General features: G+C 35.9%; 1 protein-coding gene across 1 annotated transcript in view; it reads right to left on the bottom strand.

Moving 5' to 3' along the window:
* Positions 1–400: 400 nt before the first annotated feature.
* The window catches only part of LOC124543224 (protein furry), a 134098-nt gene continuing 113695 nt past the window's right edge, over positions 401–20803 (bottom strand). The window contains exons 46-58 of the mRNA XM_047121356.1: positions 20431–20562; positions 19798–19942; positions 18843–19000; positions 17819–17893; positions 16041–16214; positions 15604–15750; positions 14454–14601; positions 13486–13679; positions 7722–7976; positions 5884–6015; positions 3859–3989; positions 3340–3470; positions 401–3118 (exon numbers count right to left, since the gene is read on the bottom strand). Coding sequence (XP_046977312.1) covers positions 3009–3118; positions 3340–3470; positions 3859–3989; positions 5884–6015; positions 7722–7976; positions 13486–13679; positions 14454–14601; positions 15604–15750; positions 16041–16214; positions 17819–17893; positions 18843–19000; positions 19798–19942; positions 20431–20562 — 1932 coding nt within the window. The 3' untranslated portion in view covers positions 401–3008. The remainder of the gene's footprint in view (positions 3119–3339; positions 3471–3858; positions 3990–5883; positions 6016–7721; positions 7977–13485; positions 13680–14453; positions 14602–15603; positions 15751–16040; positions 16215–17818; positions 17894–18842; positions 19001–19797; positions 19943–20430; positions 20563–20803) is intronic.

A 20803-nucleotide genomic window follows, 5' to 3' on the forward strand; every position in this document is an offset into this window, starting at 1 on the left:
CGTATTACTACGTAATTATGATGTATTATAACGTATTACTACGTAAAACAATTAAAGCCAAACGTCCCAATTAGGACGGTTTCTAGTCTTCACTTTTTGCGCGTTAATAACATATATGTTTACTACAACATCATTGGTTACGAGAGTAACCTTAGCCTTCAACACCGATAATAACGATAATATTATTTTGGCCATCCCGAACTACTGAAATTACAGTAGAGAACGATATCATAGATATACCACGGCAGAATGGACTTTTGATAGGAATAGATTTTATATGACGATAAAAGTTGGATAGATCTAATTATTATTAAAAAAAGTCGTTTTGTGACGTTTTATATTTGGCGTTAAACTCCGTTATGATGGGGAAGTACACGAAGTGGATAATAAAAGTCAGATGAGATATTAATTCATTTATTAATTCAAAATACATGTACAACTGGTTATAAACTTTATTATTTCACATCGTTACTAAGACGCGTGTGGCGCGAACGGGAAGAGACGATAAAATTAAGCTAATAATAAATAACCTAATTAGTTACAAAAAAAAAAAACTAAAATGAAAAAAGTTTATCACAAAAAAAGCGTTGAGTAAATATAGCAATTAAAAAGAAATTATGCATCATTTGGTACATTTTGCTCAAAGACAGAAGAACACGCTCGATATGCCGAGGGGCTCGAGGGATGAGTTTTGTTTATGTAAAACGATGTCGCAATCCCAACCGCGTCCTCTCGAGTATCGGTACCTCTAGCGCGGAGTGAGGCCGAGATAGGTTCGATTTTCAAGCGAACAATACCATATGTATCTAACAAGATTGAGATAGAACTTTAAAATGAACCACCGGAAAATCGAACCCGTATCTCAGTTACAGTAACAGTGGCAGTCTAATTAAAATGTTGACAGCTGATTGCTTCGTTAGTAGACACAGGTCATATGAAAAGAACACAAGGTAACTCGTATCACGCGTGAATCGTCGCAGTAATGACGATGGAACATTACATTTGTTGGAGGCGTCTCTTGCTGAGATGGTTATTAGATATGATGATAATTTGTCGTTTTGTGTGTTCGTTCGTACGAGTTTCGAAGAGATAAAAATTGGCTGATATTGATATGTGCGAATGTAGACAACAAAATAAGCACTAGAAAAAAAAATCAAGTATTTGGTTGCGTACACGCGATATCTCGAATTTTTTTAACATAACATTTTAATCTTTTACCTTTAAGATTACTAACAACGAACGTAATGCGATCGAAGGCGTTCGCTATAACGTCGATGGCTCACATGTTCACAGCGAGCGCTACCGCTGCTTTCATTGCTCGTCAGGAAAGTAACATGGGTACTCATAGATTCCGCTAGTTCGTCGAAATGTGTGTATTGTGCGACATCGCGTGTTATTACAATATCCTAGCTGAGATCAGTAATATGAAAACTAAATGAGTGTTAATTACAATAATATGTACCGTTAGTACACTAATTCACCTAACAATAATTATTTATTTACTAAATTCGCTACACCGCGCGCCGCAGCGTTCGCGGCTCTCAAAGAAACGTTAAATTCATATGATATGAAGAACATTTAACATTTTTAGAAAACTAAAAATAATATAATAGATACACATTCGTAAAGGATTAGTAAGAAGACGAAATGGTAACGAGTAAAAAGAAACAATACTGACGATAAAACGATTAAAAAAAAAACATTTAATCCATTCACAGAAGATAAGAATTTCGGTCAAATTGAACTTTAAAAGTCACGTTCAGTAAGTTACGTCAAGGTGAGAACTTACTCGCGAGTGTCAGCACTCGATAACTCTGAATATATCCATTTAACAACAAATGTGTAATTATTTCGACAAGGCGTCGGTCACTGTGTATAAGAGCGCGGCATTCACTTCGTACGAGTGAGGAAACATCGATTAATCGATTCGAAAACTCCTATTTCAATATATATCGCGTCTGAGAGCTGAATTGACTCGTATAATTAAACATTAACTACTTCAAACGTAATATTCGATGGCTTGTCATGTCCGCTGACGGCGCACAGGAAGCGGAAGGCGACCGGCGGCGTATTGATATTTCTCTTTGAATATACAATTAAAACACAGATTTATAACTTGTATATAGACACCGATATCTATCTTAGAATATAATTTCCATACACTTATATAAACGTAAAACGAACTCCACAAAAATATAACTTCATGTACCTTAAAGACGAAATATATTGAAAACACATTTAAGGCAAAATATTTTTTTTTCTTGATATATAGTATAGACTAACGACGTAAGATAAATTACATAATACTTGAGATTGATATTTTTGGTTTATTCAGCGCGTTCGGGAACCAACAATATAATTTACACAGTGATGTAACGTTACGTCCTCTTCAGCGTGTATCAACAGTCACACAGGTTTGTTGAAGTTTCTACGGGTATCTGAAGCGTCAGCTTTTGGTACTGTTGTAAAAGTAGGTTCTGAGCATCATTTATATGCACACATCCGATCCAATAATATGTACACAGAGTAAACGGAACAATATTAAAGGAGAGTAAAATTCGAAATTATGCTAGTTTTCGTATTGATTATAACAAAGCTGAGTTGTGTGTGTGTGTGTGTGTGTGTGTGTGTGTCTGAGCACAAAGCTGTGATACGACGTATCAGATCGTCCGATATCTGTTTTGATGTTTCAGCCGAGAGGCGCGTGTTGCGAACACTCGCTGAAACCGTTAAACGTGTTGTGATGTTTGTTAATAACTTAATGCGTAAAATAGTTTACAATGTAATAACTGAAATGATAGTCAATAATTCATATCAATTCTAGGTCGCTAAGAATAGGGGTCATTTAGTGCGCGTTATTCGATCTGAGTATATTTGGATGAGTATGTATGAAGTACTATTATGGTATATGCAGTCTAGTGTACGCGTCGGCTGCGCACGCGCATCGTTTATATGTCGATGTTGAAGCAGCTGAAGAGAGCTGGGTGGCGCGGGCGGGGGGCGCGGCATCAGCCGAACTCTTGTCGCTGCAAGGACACTGACACCTTGTACAGGCTCTCCATCATGAAGGACAGGTTCTGGGACAGCTCGTTGACCGGGCGGGTGATCGCCACCATATCTATACGAAACAATTACAATCAATTAGTATTTTTTCAGTCATTGGCTCTTAAGTTTTAAATAAAATATGTAGTCTTTTTCAACTAAAAAGTAATTAGCCAGTACATCGTCTTACATCTGCAATACCCAACAATCTGCCCCTTTGCTATATAGACATCAGGTATGAGATCTTTCTATTTACTGCATACTGGTCCTTTAGTGATTTGAGGTTGTCGTACGTACCGGGGTGCGCCTGCGAGAGTCCCTTGCAGTAAACATGCAGCAAGCTCGTCACGTCGTCCTCGGGGAGCTCCCCGCGCTCCAAAATGCGTTCGGCGTTGCGTTCGCGAACCAGTGCCAGCGCGGCGCCCCACCTACACGTGGGACATAACACATATCATTACATTGGATAAAACGAAGTCGCTTACCGCTGACTGACCCTATGTAAGCTTAAATCTTTAAAATTACACAATGGTGTGTTATACGATTTTTTTATAAGACAAATTGTCTCAAGAGGAAGGTTTATACATGCTCTATATAGTAGAGAAACACTGATAATAATTTTAGAGGTTTTAAAGTTATGTCATCAATAATCACTTTTTTAAGCATCACTATAGCATCCGCGTGATGGCAGGGCTGGTCGCTAGTTAGAAAATAAATCATTATTTATTGATCACATTGTTAATCAGATCAAAAGTTTAGCTTTCAATTGAATAATGTGTTTCCTAGCCGTTTTTTAACAGTTATTTTTGGTAAGTATACCTCTGCCGTTGTATTAGGTGCAGTAGGCGCGCGTCGTCGTGCGGCGCCGGCGAGTGCTCCCCCCAGGAGTCGCCCGCGTGTGCGGTCAGCGCCACCCGCACCGACATCACCGCCGCGCTCATTTCTACACCCTGTAATATTTCATCAATGAACGACCAATTCTTGGTAAAAATACTAAGCAAATTTGGTAACACCTTTATAAAGATGTTTATCATCATATCAATTGAACTCGCCACCCTTACGGTTCTACTGACTATGCTCTAGAATAGCATCAGCATACCTTTACAACTAATAAATTAACTTTATCAAACCTTATGAAAGTATTTTACCAAACACTAGAAGTTACACAACCCTTAAAACGGTGTCTACAACTCACTAGAATAGTTACAACCCCCATACGATACTGTTTACCATCCTAGAAGATGGTAGTGACAACCCTTGTGATGCTGTTTACTACTTGTTAACCACCTAAAAGTATTCCAGACCAGCTGATTTATGATTATTTTTTCTTTAATTTTTTAATAAGTCCAGCCGAAATATGATTATGTTTTCTTTAATTTTTAATTTATTATTAAATACCACTCAACAACGGTAATAAATTTAAAAAAAAATATACGTAATATGAGTTCTGTGGAAACCGTAAAAGTGATGTGGAATTATGAAATATAATATTTGCGATACTGCATAAAAACAACAATCAAATCAGAAGTAATTATAATACAATGGTGACTTCGGTCTCTTTAGCGATAACAGATAAAATTTTGGTTTCAATTGGGCTTTTGGGCTCAACATTATTGTGATGTGTATTCTTAACATTTTACACAGTGCATACGAAATTGGGTTATTTTAATTGCATAAATATATTTTCTAGAATTGAAAATTTGAGTTTTATTAAATATATTGTAACTATGAAATTTAATAACATTGAATATAATAATGAATATTTATAAATATAGCATAAAGGATGAATTCCAGGCGCTAACAATACTCGAAATCAAACGCATATTACGTATGTAGAATAATTTAACTCGTAGTTGCAATATCACATTACAGGGCAGAGAGGCGGCCCGGGCCGAGCCGTGGGCGCGGGGCGTTGGGGGGGGGTGTATATATATGCAGCTCTCCCGGCTGCTTGCAATCGATACCTCGCCCGGTGGAGTGCACGAGGCAGTCAGGTGTTGCATCATACAGGGCTCATGAAACGTGTACTTGTGACATTCACAAGGTCGGGCCAACTCGTACGGGATAATTTTCCACGAGTCTCCATTGTCTTCAAAATAGATATTGCGACATACGAGTCCTTTGTTTCAGTGAATTACGTATACTAATAAAGGACTCAATAAATAACACTCCCCTAGACAATGCGGCACTTTATGCAATTAAGATATTTATTGGTATTAATAATTAATTGTCCAAAAAAATGGAGGTTTCGACTACCATATTTTTATAGTTGAAATTATTAAAACACAGCTATTCCTTATTGCTAAGCTGAAATACAGTAACACATATATTTTTCATCTACTCTTTTATTTAATTTTTTCGCGGTCGGATGAATAGGCCACCAGATGTTAAGTGGTCACACTACCCACAGACATTGGGGTAGTAAGAAATATCAACCATTCCACTGGTACTGGTTCATGCACTTTTTAATCTTGACAATAATACTTAGTAAGTACATCTGTTTTGCGATAGAACTCTCATAAGACGGTGATACCTTCACTGGCACGAGCGCTTGCTCAAAGCCATCAAGCATAGTTTAATTTAGACGTTTCATTTCGTAGATTTTAAATTATTAGATTAGTTGTAGTAGTAGTTGACGACCTCCGTGGTCGAGTGGTGTGTACACCGGTTTTCATGGGTACGCTACTCCGAGGTCCCGGGTTCGAATCCCGGCAGAGTCAATGTAGATTATCATTAGTTTTCTATGTTGTCTCGGGTCTGGGTGTTTGTGGTATCGTCGTTTCTTCTGATTATCCATAGCACAAGTGCTTTAGCTACTTACATTGATTAGTCAGTCATTCTTACCCGGTTGTCGAGAGCTGCGTGGTAGACCGCTACCACCATCTTGTTATTAGTTTCCAGCAGCAGCAGCAGTTGGAAGATCAATTTGTACAAGCATCTTCCCGTTTCTTCTGCATTCCGAGACAGCTCAAGAGTCTACAAGTAAAGAATGCTTTTAGACATTTCAAAGTAGTAAAATGAGATATATACCAAATAATAAACTCATAATTACTTTAAAGTTTTTTTGTAATAAAATACGGGCGATTTTAATGATTACTTCAACTGATCAAGTAATCACGAGTAGGAAAAAATAGTTTTCATATGAGCAAACTCACTAATAAAATGTCATTATTCATCACATTTGAATGCGTTAATTAAATAACACTATTATAAAATATATAAATAGAAAAATAGTTCTAGTTTATATTACAGAAATATAAAATATTAATGAAGATTTTCTCGTAATCCTGGACTTTAACAGATTTAATTTTAATAAAAGTTATAAGATTGTTGCTATTCATTAGGTCATTGAATAGGTCTTACACTTATTCAATTACGTCACAGCGATTTCTTGAACTAAATTAGATCTCTCTATATACTATATAAAAAGCATTCAATACTGAATATTATACCAGTTGTGACCCTCGGGTATGGTCGTATTTAAGAGGTTGGTACTCATAAAAAATAACCTAGTAGCTTATTTGGAGTTCAAGCATGCTTCACATTAAATTTAATCACATTCGGTTAAGTGATTTATATGTGAAATAGCAACAGACAGATAGATATAGTATTGGTTTAGATTATTATAGCTCTCTACTCTGTGGTTTACCGCGGGACTTTGATTTGATACAGCCATGATTAATTTTGCGAATCTCTGATGGCGCACACAGGTGCCATTCTAGTTTTACTAAATAATCAGTTATAATACCATGTTCAAAAAGAGATAAAAAACGCTGATCTGTATGTATTTGTTATTTAGTTGATGGCAGAGTAATACGGTTTCGCTTCGATTCTTCCGAGAAGAATGTACTCTCCAAGCCGGTGGTAAATTTAAATATAATTTAATTTAATCTTGTAAAATGAAAATTCAAAAGTTCAAAAGAACAAAACAGCGTTACTTGAGTATATTTAACGTTTGACAGATTTTTTGAAACGTAAAAATACTTTAGAAATTTTCATATGTTACATAGGTTTTATTATAAAATACACTGAGACAAACATCCATGCCTCATATTTCTGAGATGACAATGGATACGTCGTTTTCATTTTCCAAAGTAACGCTCGTCTGTGTTTATGAGGCTAAGGTCCTTGTTAAAGGCCGGCAAAGTATTTGTCATGAGTTTATGAAAGAAGCATGAGACCGTAGGCGGGACTCACGTCGCCCACGTCCCGTCGCTACTGCGTGTCGACGTGTCGGACAAAGTGGAAGCTAATATTGTGTATTTTTTACAAATTAAATAGATACTAACTTATTGTTGATATTTGATAATGGATGTGTTAATTATGGTATGAGATTTATAGTCGCTTACACGAAAATATTAATAAATTAATAATATAATCTATACAAATAATAAAACTTGAGTGTCTGTTTGTAATATTCAAATAATTGCTATTAACCAAAGCATACATGCCATATACACCAAAATAATTATTCCAACCAATCTATGAAACGGCTGGATCGATTAACAGTACTTCCGCAGGCAGATAGCTGATGTAATAAGGTGTAACTTAAGCTACAAAAATAATAGTTTTGTTAAATTTTAAAAGCGCATGAAGTCGCTCGTCCTGCTAGTTAAAAATATAAAAGATCATACATTGCTATGAAAATAGTAAATGATAACAATCGTGTTCCTTACACATACCTCCAAAGCGTGCTCTCGCCTGTCGAAGTACGTTTCAAGGTGTTCATTAATCTCAAGGGCTGCATATCGCACGGCGTCGCGAACCCGGGCGCAGTCTGCAGCCAGCGGCCCCACCCAGAGTAGGGGGGGCTCCTCTGAGCTGAGACGTTCCAGAACGGCGGCGAGATCACCTGAGCCCCCGGAACCGCCGGATCCACCAGAGCCGGACAATAGAGCGCCTTCGCCGCAAACCGAGATGGTCTTCGATGTTACTTCCTACGAAAGGAATACATTTTAGCAAAACAAAATACAAATGCAAGACATAGCTAAATATTTCCTACATAAATTCTTCATTAATTATAATGAAGAATATTTGAATGTTTGCAAACGTTCCTCCTTTAATATTTAATATCTAATTTATATCTCGTATACCGTAATAATTAATGCCATGCCTTTATTCATAGCGGCACTGTTGAGGATCCTTCGATACTAACAGTTTCAAACCACAAATAGCATACGTCTTTTGTTTTTTTTTTTTTTAATTTTAATAATTTTGAATTTTATTTATAAAGGAGTAATTTTAAAATGCTTTAAAATATTCTGATATACCAAGATGACATTAATAAATATTGATTTATAATAATAATCGATGGGATGACAAATTTATAGTATAAGAAGAATTAGTGTGACTTTCCAAACGTCTTACGACGAGCTGTCAGATACCTTTTAAAATTCGCTTTTTGCGGAGAGGCAGCGCGAAATTAACTTTTTGGTGGCAGGGATTTGTGCAAGCCCCGGGTGTTACATGCCCATGTAACACCCACTCATCAATTATTCTACCGCCAAACAACATTACTCAGTATTGTTGTGTTCCGGTTTAAAGGATGAGTGAGCCGGTATAATTACACAAGCGACATAACATCTTAGTTCCCAAGGTTACTGGCGCATTGACGATGGAAGGAATAGAGTTAATATTTTTACAGTGTCATTGTCTATGGGTGATGGTGACCACTTACCATTAGGTGGCCCATATGCTCGTCCACCAACCTATACCATAAAAAAAAAGAAGTACGATCGGGCATATCATAACTAACCTGTTTTTGTAATAATATTAAGAAACCAGAAATATATTAAAGTACTTTGTTCTAATGATTATTATTTTATATTCTTGTGATACTTTTTCTTTTTTTTTTTTAAAGTAATTATTTCTGTTTTGTTAATAATAATATATACTGAAAGTGTTATGCAATATTTCATCACAATTGTAACGATATCTGGTATGCAAACGGAGTGAAGGGTCGAGTGGGAGGCGGGAGGAGGGTGGCGAGTCGCGAGATTAATTCTATTTTCATTTCACATGAAAACTACTACGAGATGTTCAGGATGGAATATTTGAAATTTAAAACATTGAATGTAGTAACATTTTTTATTCCAATATTAAATATTTAATATGTGATTAGAAAGTACTGCAGAACTAGAAACTTTTGTTTAATTTTGAAGTGATAATTTCCTATGAGGGTAAACCGCTTCGTTACGTAACGCGTTACTGCGCCAGTCTGTTTGTCTCTTTCTCGCATATGGCAACGGTAGGCAGGCTCATCCTTTCTCACTCTAACACAGCGCTAGCCGTATTTCGGTCTGTTTAAGTTATTACATCTTTCAACAACCTGAGTCGTATACGTATTGGTTTTTTTAATGTCATGCTGTAATCTAATCAATTTAATACTTAATATTTCTGTTTAACGCAATAATACCATTGACTAAGGAAATGAGATTTTTATTTAAGTGTTTTGAATAATTTATTTGTAACGTCATGCGAATATATTAATTTATACTATTAAGATTAAGCAGAGGTGCCATGCGATGATACAGTTCTTCGACTACGTTAATAAACGATGTCTAAATGTAATAAGAAGCAGTGTTTATTATAAAGTACTAGCCGGCTTTAATAATGTAGCTATTTTTTTACTAACGGAAAGTCATAAACATTTTTAGAATTGTTTTATTAGTTCCCGAGATTACCCCCTAAATACGTACCTACCACTTTACATTCAAGTCGTTATCGTCGGGAAAAAGTAGGTGCTCTTATCTAACTATAAGCCATAAGAAACGAAATAATAAGATAATTATCTGTATTCTACTGTTATGCAGGTCTACGAATCGAAACTACATGCAATTATAGATCTTTAAAAATAATGTTTTATGATTCGAAAGCATACATCCGTATGTTTCGTTTAATCGAAATATTTCGATATTAAATTCATAAAATTCAATGACATGACATGTTCAACGGGCGGCCATGTTTGACGTTCACGGGTGCGTTCAGAATGTGTGTTCAAAATAATAATTTCGTGCAATGGTAGACTCGATGGAAACTTTTATATAAAAAAATAATAGAACAGTTTATGAAAAAGTTATAGGTCATACGCAAAGGACACACCGTGTTCGTTTAGATTTGTTTATTTTCACTCGAGCGAAAGAGTGTTTTCATATAATGAAAAATAGTTTTTACGACTAAATCATAAAACGACATGTCATATCGTCATACAGTACGACACAAATTAGATGTCGTACTATACGAAAAATTTAAATTGAAAGAAAACATCAAGTTAATAAATTGGAATAACGTTTTCAGCGAACGTGCAATTTTTCAAATTCATACAATATCTGGAAATCAAACGTTTTATAAAAACTTTCATGGATTAGTTGCATGATTTTATTAATATATTTGAAATTCATGGAAAAGGGATCTCAGGACTCTTGCGCGCGGCTAGGGATTGGTCGCCGTAAATGCGCTGTACGTATTGATCGATGTGCAGAACAAAAATTCTCTTTGAGGGCTCATACGACACCCACGGGTTGATGTGGGCGGATGGCTCTATTCTATTCTGCGCGAACGATACGGCTTTGATATCGCTAACTTATTAGGAATAAAATTAAATACACTTTTCAATGTAAATAACTCAACAGTTAAAAATTAAATATAAAACTTCAATTCTTTTGCGTCAGATCTTTAAATTTTGCAAAATGTATATGCACAACGTCACGTTTACAGAAAATTCAACCTCGAATTTTGACTCATTGAATCAACACACTAGGAATTATTTTTCCTAAGCTATATGGAAAATATAACTTTCAATATAGCAAAAGGTAAAATGATTCTTAGTCATAACTCATAAAATTGTTTCTCCACGTTAAAGATCAGAATAAGAGAGATTTGGATTTGAGATTATTGGTATCATTACATATTACAAATGTCTCCTCCTTAGCTGTCTCAACGAGCATAGTTTAAAGAGAACAACCTTTTTGGAGAGTAGTAGGTACTTTGTGTAATCACTTTGTGCAAGCCTGTCTGGGTACCACCCATTCATCAGTTATTCTGCCGTCAAATAACAGTACTCAGTATTATTGCGTTCCGGTTTGAAGGGTGAGTGAGCCAGTGTAACTACAGGCACAAGGGACATAACATCTTAGTTGTCAAGGTTGGTGGCATTAAGCAAGCACTTATTCCTTACATTGACAATGCAAGGAACGGTTAATATTTCTTACGGCGTCATTGTCTATGGACGATGGTGACCACTTACCATCAGGTGGCCAATATGCTCGTCCGCCAACCCATAAATAATATCTTAAAGAAATATTTGGAACTTACAAACAAACGTCACGAGTCGTCACGACGCCGTGCAATAAGTTTCACCAAGTTCCCCTCATACCTTTGTGTTGTTAATATCAAATAATCAGTTTAGATGATAACCAGATTCCGGATTTATAGTGACCTCATTACCGGACCAAATACGTATTATATTTTTATTACAATATAAACATCGTGCATCTTATATGTAAATATTGTATAATGTTAATTGCAGCTATTTAAGCAAACTTGGGAGTTTGCCTTTCCGATTGATCCCTTGAGGTCTTAAGATGTACAAATTCTCTTTCCTGTCAGACATTTTTGAACTCAGCTAATTCATCTATCTATACTTTTATAGCTATGTATAGAATAACATATAAAATTGGAGTGTCCGTTTGTAATATTAAAATAGCCGCTTTTTATTAAATGTATGTATATATGTATGAACGGTATATATATACCAAAACAAAATTTTTAAAAATTATTTCGATCTCTCGCTTCTGAAAATCTCATTAAACATAACTATTTGCGATTTTAATTTTCATACGCCGAACAGCGAAATAATTCTGTACAAAATCACTTCGTATTTCACCCGTGAAATATTGACAACTGACGATGTTACATAGAACATTCTGACATTTCAAGCTCAATTTCTGGAGTGACTTTCGAGTTTCTTTTGCAAAATAGTCTGAGTGAAAATGTTTTAGAGAAATTAACTAGAACTACTAGTAGAATTTGATTTCTATTTGATTGGAAAGGGATTAAAATCCATCAAGGGATCTTTGGTTTTTATAAATTAGTCAGTTGTTCGCACTCATAGAACCACTTTTAACAACATGTTATTCGATATAAATATGAAAGGTATCAAGATTTTAACTGTTAAATTTTAATATACATTCTGTAACGTTATGTAAAAAGTAACAGGCTGTACATTTCCCACTGCTGAGATAAGGCCTCCTCTTTCATTAAGGAGAGGGTTTAGAACATATTCAACCACGCTGTTCCAATGCGGGAAAAACAAATTCCAAACATTCCAAACACAAATAAAGCACTTATATATAGTGGTGCTTGCCTGGTTTTGAACCCGCAATCATCGGTTAAGATGCACGCGTTCTAACCACGCGGCCATCTCAGCTCAACGTTATGTAGTATGTCCGGAAAAATATGAATGTTTTTGTGAGAAAAGGTGATACTTATAGTATTAGTACAACAATAAACTAATTATTTCTCTTACTTGACTGTATTTACTTTATTTGTTACTATTACTTTATTGGTTTTGCATATGGATCACAGACAGCGAAATGCTTCGGAATCCAATTTTCGATTGATTTTGTAAGGATTCTATTTTTTTAGGTTGGAAAAGGCATATCAAACTCCTGATAGTAAGCGGTCACCACAACCGTAAACATTGGCGCTGTAAGAAATGTGTCGATGCATTGGCAATATATTGGTAACAGGTGCTACAGGACTGGACCATCTTTTCTTCAATTCCAGAATATAATATTGCTGGTTAGTGATAGAATTGGTGATGAATAGGTCGTTCGCGCTCAGTCGGTCCACAAAGCCCTACCATCGAGTGGCATTTAAAGTTCAATGCATCAATCCCTTTCTGTTTTCTGAGAAGGTTTAGAGCTTACTCCACTAAGTTGCTTCGAGCATAAACACAACAATATGCATGCATGTGGTAAATAAAATATTCTAGATCAGTCTAGAATATTCTATTTACCACATGCATATCGACACACGAGATCAATATTATCGAGAGAAATTGAGCAACTGAAAACTTCAAGAAGACTCTCGTAATCATACCGTGAGTCGTTCCAGCACCAAAACAGTACGATGTAACATTTATTTTATACTAGTCAAAAATCAAAATCAAAATAAACTTTATTCAAGTGGGCTTTTACGAGCACTTTTGAATCGTCAATTAACAATTAAGTGAAGCTACCACCGTTTCGGAAAGTAGATTCTACCGAGAGGAACCGGCAAGACACTTGGTAGTTACTCTTTTTTAACATTTTCAATTTTCACATTTTTCTTCATCAAATTTATAATTTAACTTTTAGATCACCATTCAAGGCTGCATTCTATAACAGACGAAAAATTACAATACAAATTTGTTTAGTTTTTTTAGCAAAATGTATGTTAATGTACCTTAAGGACTGTGTGTAGTCGGTGTACGAGAGCCATGGGTGGTAAGTGTGCGGCGTGCCGAAGCAGCGCCGCCACCGAGCTGCGCCAGGCGTCGCGTACCACCGAACTGCCGCCCGTCGCCACCAGACCACCGGGCGTCGTCCCCACTGAGCCACCCACCGCGCTCGGCACCGGCGTCACATCACCACGCTCACCTGGTGTATGAAGTGACTTAAGATTCTGATAATACATTTAAATTCATACTCAAACTCAAACTCAAATAACTTTATTCAATATAGAAGCATTACACTTTCTTATTGATGGTCAATTGAAACACTACCACCGGTTCGGAAAGAATATACCCTGACTTGAGAAGAACCGGCGAAAGAAACTCAGCGGGTATTTTTTTTTTGTCCGCTTATGTATTATATAAATAAATAATACAAAATTGATCTTACTTTAGACAAAAATGTATACCAAATGAAATACTCTATCTATATAATAATATTACAGACGAGCCACTAGCACAGAATAAAAATTGGTCATCATTACAAAAACTGCTCGAAATATGAGCAATTCCCTCAACGAATATTTTATGTCCAAAACTCACACGTTTATACGTTTATAGGAGCTGAGATGGCCCAGTGGTTAGAACGCGTGCATCTTAACCGATGGTTGCGAGTTCAAACCCAGGCAAGCACCGCTGATTCATGTGCTTAATTTGTCTTGATAATTCATCTCGTGCTCAGCGGTGAAGGAAAACATCGTGAGGAAACCTGCATGTGACAAATTTCATAGAAATTCTGCCACATGTGCATTCCACCAACCCGCATTGGAACAGCGTGGTGGAATATGTTCCAAACCCTATCCTTAATGGGAGAGAAGGCCTTATCTCAGCAGTGGGAAATTTACAGGCTGTTACTTTACTTTACTTTACTTACTTATACGTTTTCATATGTTATAAGCTACGATTGGCATGAATGTCTCACCATCGGGTTCGCCGCTGGAGGCGCTGGAGAGCGAGTGCGCACGCGCACGCAACGCAAGCTCGTGCGCAGACCCGGCGTCACCATCCCCACCCTCCCCTCGCCCTCCCTCTTCCCACCCGCCCTCCTCGTCCGAGGAGTCCTCTTGACCCTGTATTCAAATAATTTATTATCTATGCAATATACCATACACTGCCTCACTGTTTGACTTGAAATTAGCAATAGTTACTACTATATAATAAGATACCGGAAAATATAATCAATTTCCCATTCTCAAAATTGAAAAAGATTATTAAGACTAAATTAATAAATAAATCATATTCTTCATTAAAAGAGTACTTTTTAGAACGAAACTACACACTAATTACTGTAAATTGCACATTTACAACAACATTGTAAATCTGTTTATTTAAAAAGAGCAACTATGCGAGTTTCTTGCCGTTTCTTCTCGCTAGAAGCTGCTTTCCAAAACGGTGGTAGTATTTAATTGTTGACGATTCAAAAACGCTTCATTGTAAAGTTTACTTGAATAAAATTGATTTGATTTGATTATCACGACATGAACTTAAGGTTGAAGTGGGAGGGGTTAACTTTGAATGTATTGTTCTCGTGCAAAAACGGGACAGAGCTACCGTTTTATGCTCATTCTGTTTTAAACTAACTTATCAGTTATTTTTTTAAAAACCATTATAATTTTAAGTCATTAAGGTTTAAAGTGTTTCTGAGGAAATGCGTTAGGGACTTAATTGATATTGTATTTTGAGCAATCGTCCTGAAGCATAATATGTAAGTTAGGTATAGTACGACACAAATTAGATGTAGCATCGGAAAATGCAATGGAATGAAAATAAAACCGATGACTGCCGATTTACACAACCAATAGAAATAGCTCCCTATCGCGCCATTCGACGCTATTCGTCGCTATAGATTCACGCGTCAGAGAAAGCAAGTGCATGTTAATCGACGCGTCAAATTAGGTCATGTGATATTACAAGTTATTACGTTTGTGCAAAGATCATTTTCGCATGAGAAATAAATATTGATAATTTGGGATAGCGTACTCAATTCGGGTGTGATCGGTTTTACGAATTTTGCCGATGCGACATCTATGTTGTGTCGTACTATAAGTGATCTCAGTGAATACATTACTCACAGTTTTCGTGTGATGCTGGTGATCATTGTGTTCGTGAGGCTTGCTGCGGTGGGGCGGAGGACTGCGCTCGGGGGCTCCGCCCTCTTCGCGCTCCTCGCTTAGGAGACGACGACGTACGCCCCAGTTGAAGTTATCTGAGCTCTCACCCTGATTTAATACATAACCAATAGAAAATAAATGTACAGGCACTTATTGTTTAAAAGGGTATTTAGTATATTTTAATTAAATAATAAAGATTTTGATTTACTGTTATACACTTTTATATTGAAAAATATGTGTGCCGTATCGCGTCGGTGTCACCACTGTATTTACGGTATAGTACCTTTTTTGGTAAGCGTGAAATAACTAGACGCAGCAGGAATGAAGTCTGTTTAATTGAGTATCTATTACAACACTGAATAATAAAATTAATTGTTTTGTTAATTATATTGACTGACCTCAATACTCTCGCTTTCGTACTCTAGAAAGTCAAAGTCTTTGAAGACTCCGAAATGGTCGGTCGGTGGGGCACCGCCGGAAGGCTCGTTCCCAGGCGTACCCGAGACCTCCTCCAGGGAAGACGCCATAGAGGACTCTCGCTCCAACAACTCCGAACTCTGACTGAAGATCACCTGGCAAAACATATACAAACTTTTTTAATAAACCGATCGCTTATAATGTTACATTACGCTGTGTGTCAAAGATTTGAATAGCGATGTTACGAAAGTCGAACCCACCTTATTAATAAACTGGATTATTATTCTAAATCATGTTTTTACAAGAAATATTAAACTAAATGTTAAAAAAACAAACACACAATGATTTATTTAAACTAATCCATCGATAAACAAGTTTAAGTTTAAGCCTAAGTAGTGATGGATCCCGTTAAGCAACTCTACTATTTGATTTAATCAACGAAAACTACTTTCTGGTATGCAATAACTAACACAAAAAACTCGGCTAGAATGTTTTGGACCATTAAAATTGACCAAACGAGGTACCATTGTACCATTGTACCGTGTACCAAACGAGTATCTAAAAGAAAAAATATTCAATATAAAATGAAAAAAAAAAACACAATCAGCGCCAATTAATAAGTGGGTATCAACCAATTAATCTTTTGAAATTAAAACATTTATTAATTTTATTACATTTATATTTTTTTTAATCTGTGTTAAAATCGAAGCTTTCTTATTATCTGTGCATCTTGAAGCTTTTAAAAACGTGTATATTTTAGGTGCATAGTGAATTTGTTTGTTTATATTTATTATTACTTAAATATATTTATTATTATGAATTATCCTATCTATGGTATAAATAATTAGCTCGTATATATCGGGAAGAGGATTATACATAATATTTGGACAACACTATACTTACAAAGTTTTTAAATACCTAGAGGTTAGCTACGCCGTGGTTGTATAATACTAAAGCAACTATAGCAAATAATATTTTATGACAAACAATTCACAAACACACATTTGTACATGTACATGTAGCGGCTAGCGTACTGGGTGTGTGACCAAGTCTATCCAAATTATAATCTATATTTCTTACAAAATTGCATCACTAACAATGCCTAATATAGTTCAAAATTGAAAACATACCAAATATTTTTCAGTCAGATGTATAAGTCTAGATAATACTATGGATATATATATTAATATTAAGAAATCTAATCTTAAGAAATGTTATTTAAGCTTAACAATTTAGTTAGCAACATAAAAGTTGACTAAATTTAATTTAAAATCGAAAAATAACTCAAACACAAACTATGATAAAACTAGTAGATATTTATCGCTAGTAGTGGGGAGGTGGTCAGCGGTCACCCAGTACGTAGAATGCTATGACGTGGGACAGCACGTTAGAATGAGAAGCGTAAGCCATGTACACCGTCTCCCAGAGTTTACGTCTCGGGTCGTTCGGGGTGATATAAGAATGAGGTCCCATCTATCTGAACCTCAGACATAGCGTGGTGTCGTGCGTAAGCGTATGTTTAAAACAGTATGTATCAGCGTTACCTTTGAACATAAAGTGGTAATTAAATCGTCCTATACGCAGCCAAGGATAGAAATATCAATTTTTTATTATATTCTGAACATCGTCATCTTGAGTACACAATCGGCGCGCGCGAACTAAGTACACACATCATGCTTTGTACAAGTTTGTTTTCTAACATATGTATCGGATATTAATTTATATTATACATTAGGTACATAGTGCGGTGTTTGCTTACAGATGGACTCTTCGGCAGGCCCACCCTCTGGCCGCACGTCGTCAGGAGATTCACGAGACATTCGCGGACGCGACTCTGCGGGACAAATATTAAACATCATTAGTAACAATAGATAACTGGAAGGATCGGCGCCTGCGCATATACGTATTACGATGTAATGTCCAGCAAGCAGCGCGCAAATTCATATCGCCCAGAAATAAATTGGAAAATAAAATAATTTACTATAATTTTATGTTTATTTGTTTACGTAAATAAATATTATTTTTTATACCAAAAAGTATTAAACTACCATGTGGGCAAATGACAAAGATTTAGTTATTTATTTGATGAACTAATCCTATCAAATAATCATTACAAACTGTAATAACTTGATCACAATGTTCTTATGACTACATGGCGTTTGTTAGAACTTGCTGCCCTGGAATACGCGCTATGTTTGGGCGTGGTAAAGGCGCCAACCCACCATGGAAAACTTTCTCAAGGTAGGGTCGCTTTAGGCAGGCTATCGATGGTAAGTTTGACAAATTCTATTTCGTGCAAGAATAGAATCGACTGCCTCGACTCCAAAGTAAGTGTACCTCACGTCTGCACTAGATGAGACTCGAATATGAAAGATTTATTTATTTATTGAATACCACACTGTATACATATCATTACAGGATTGTGTCCCACTTCGATATTACAGCACTTTAGAAAAAAAAAAAATTAAAATATCTATCCATGTTCGACGACGACCTCCATGGTCGAGTGGTGTGTATGCCGGTTTTCATGGATACGCCACTCTTAGGTTCCGGGTTCGATTCCCGGCCGAGTCGATGTAGATTACCATTAGTTTTCTATGTTGTCTTGGGTCTGGGTGTTTGTGGTACCGTCGTTACTTCTGATTTCCATAACACAAGTGCTTTAGCTACTTACATTGGGATCAGAGTAATGTATGTGATGTTGTCTCATATTTATTTATGTTACTATATAATACTAAATTGTATATGATATATTCTAAGCAGCAATTATTGAGATATGTCACCTGCGACATCCAAGGTCGTTTCCAGCCGGATGCGAGCGCGTCCGCAGGAGAGAGCGAGAGGGAGCGACGCGGCGAGGCGGCGCTGTGCGGTTGCGTAGCATTCGCGCCGCTCGTCTCAGCTCCCACGACGGTGGACGCCGAGCCTGTCATTGACGAACCTAACACAAAATACATCATTAATACAATCGTTAAACAATACGATATATAATGTAATTTTAACTTTGCCGTTTCGTAAATTCAAATCGTTTATCACATACATTGATAAAAAGTCGTATTATTCGCTATAAGATTTTGTAGATGATAAAAAAGCGTGGAATCAATACCTGTTGACTTCCACGCAGGATATATTAATTTAAATAATTGTATTAACTAACATGACTTTGTATTTTTTAAATGTTGAAAAAGAGTAATTACTGAGTTTTTTGGCGGTTCTTCTCGGTAGAATCTACTTTCCGAACCGGTGGTAGCTTCACTTAATTGTTAATTGACGATTCAAAAGTGCTTGTAAAAGCCCACTTGAATAAAGCTTATTTTGATTTTGAATATAGACATTAATATATAATATAACAGTACTAGTAGGCTAATAGTATGTTGACGGAATGTACAAAAGATTATTACGCTGATGGTTTAGTGATCATTGATTAATATGACCTATATCTTTAATCTCTAGAAAATATTTAGGTTTTTACTTATTTCAGTAATATATTCTTAATTCTTACACACAATATTAATTCGAAATGTGTACAGATATATAACTTTTATGATGACTTTGGACACTTTCCTTATTCATATAATAACTTAACTATTTTAATAAATATGTTACTTTCGATCGGTATTGTTTTCGAGTCGGTTTCGAAAATAAACAATGTAATTAAGATTACAATTAATCTTGTTATTTTGAGGTAAAATTTAATTTACAATGACAATATAGAGTGTGTTGGTAAATGTATAATACCTTTATCGGGAGTGACGCTGGAGGCGTTAGAGAGCGAGCTGGGTCCAGTGGCAGGATGGCTGCCACTCTTCGGCAAGTACTTGCGACCAATCACTGGCGTTTGGGAGAGGTCGAAGGTGAAATCCATCGTACGGCCCGGAAGTTCCTGTGAACGAACCATCAACCAACAAATTAAATATAATGTTGCAAGTTAGTAAGAAAAAGATGGGGAAAATGTTTTTTATTCAAAATTGTATATCATACAATGTTGTTTTAATATAAGATAAATTGGTAGAGTGATTGCATCCAATAGAATTTCAGAATAAATAATATATTTTTGTCAATTCATTTTTTGAACAAAACCATATGCATTACTTTATCACAATCAACGCCGGCTATTCACAGCTTCATTGAATACTTGGTAATGTCCGACGTAGTGTACATTCGGCATATCCAGTAGTTTTTTGTTTATTATATGGAATAGAATAAAGTCGCATACAGCGTTAATACAAAACTAGAGGCAATGACGAATTATACCTTAAAACATTTCCTTTTATAAGAAGCTCCTTTTATATTATTTTGTTTTTGTTTTATATTATTTTGTTTCGTATGGTTTTTAATTGTGTATGAAAAATATTTTGTTTTTTGAGTTACCTTTTTGCCGTGTAAGTCGGTATCCAGTACCGAGGAGGCGTGGTCCCAGTGTGGCGGCACCACCAGCGTCGAGCATCGGGTCACCACCAGTTTCAAGATCTTCATAGCTTCCTTATAGTTATTACCGTCTTGCTGCGCGGCAGGATTATGTAATAAGGAGACAAGATTATTCATTACATTTGGGAAACAATATTTTTAGTTACACATACATACCAAAATATTCTATATGTACAGAAAAAAGTGCGTATTAATTTATATATTTAAAAAGTAATAATAATAATACTAGCACAATAATTACACTACCTAAGGATATCATGATTATATTGATAAATAATTTGTAGTTATCCATATATATTATCAGAAAGGTTCGAAA

This window comes from Vanessa cardui, chromosome Z, assembly GCF_905220365.1.
Source record: "Vanessa cardui chromosome Z, ilVanCard2.1, whole genome shotgun sequence".
In the NCBI taxonomy this organism is placed as follows: Eukaryota; Metazoa; Arthropoda; class Insecta; order Lepidoptera; family Nymphalidae; genus Vanessa; species Vanessa cardui.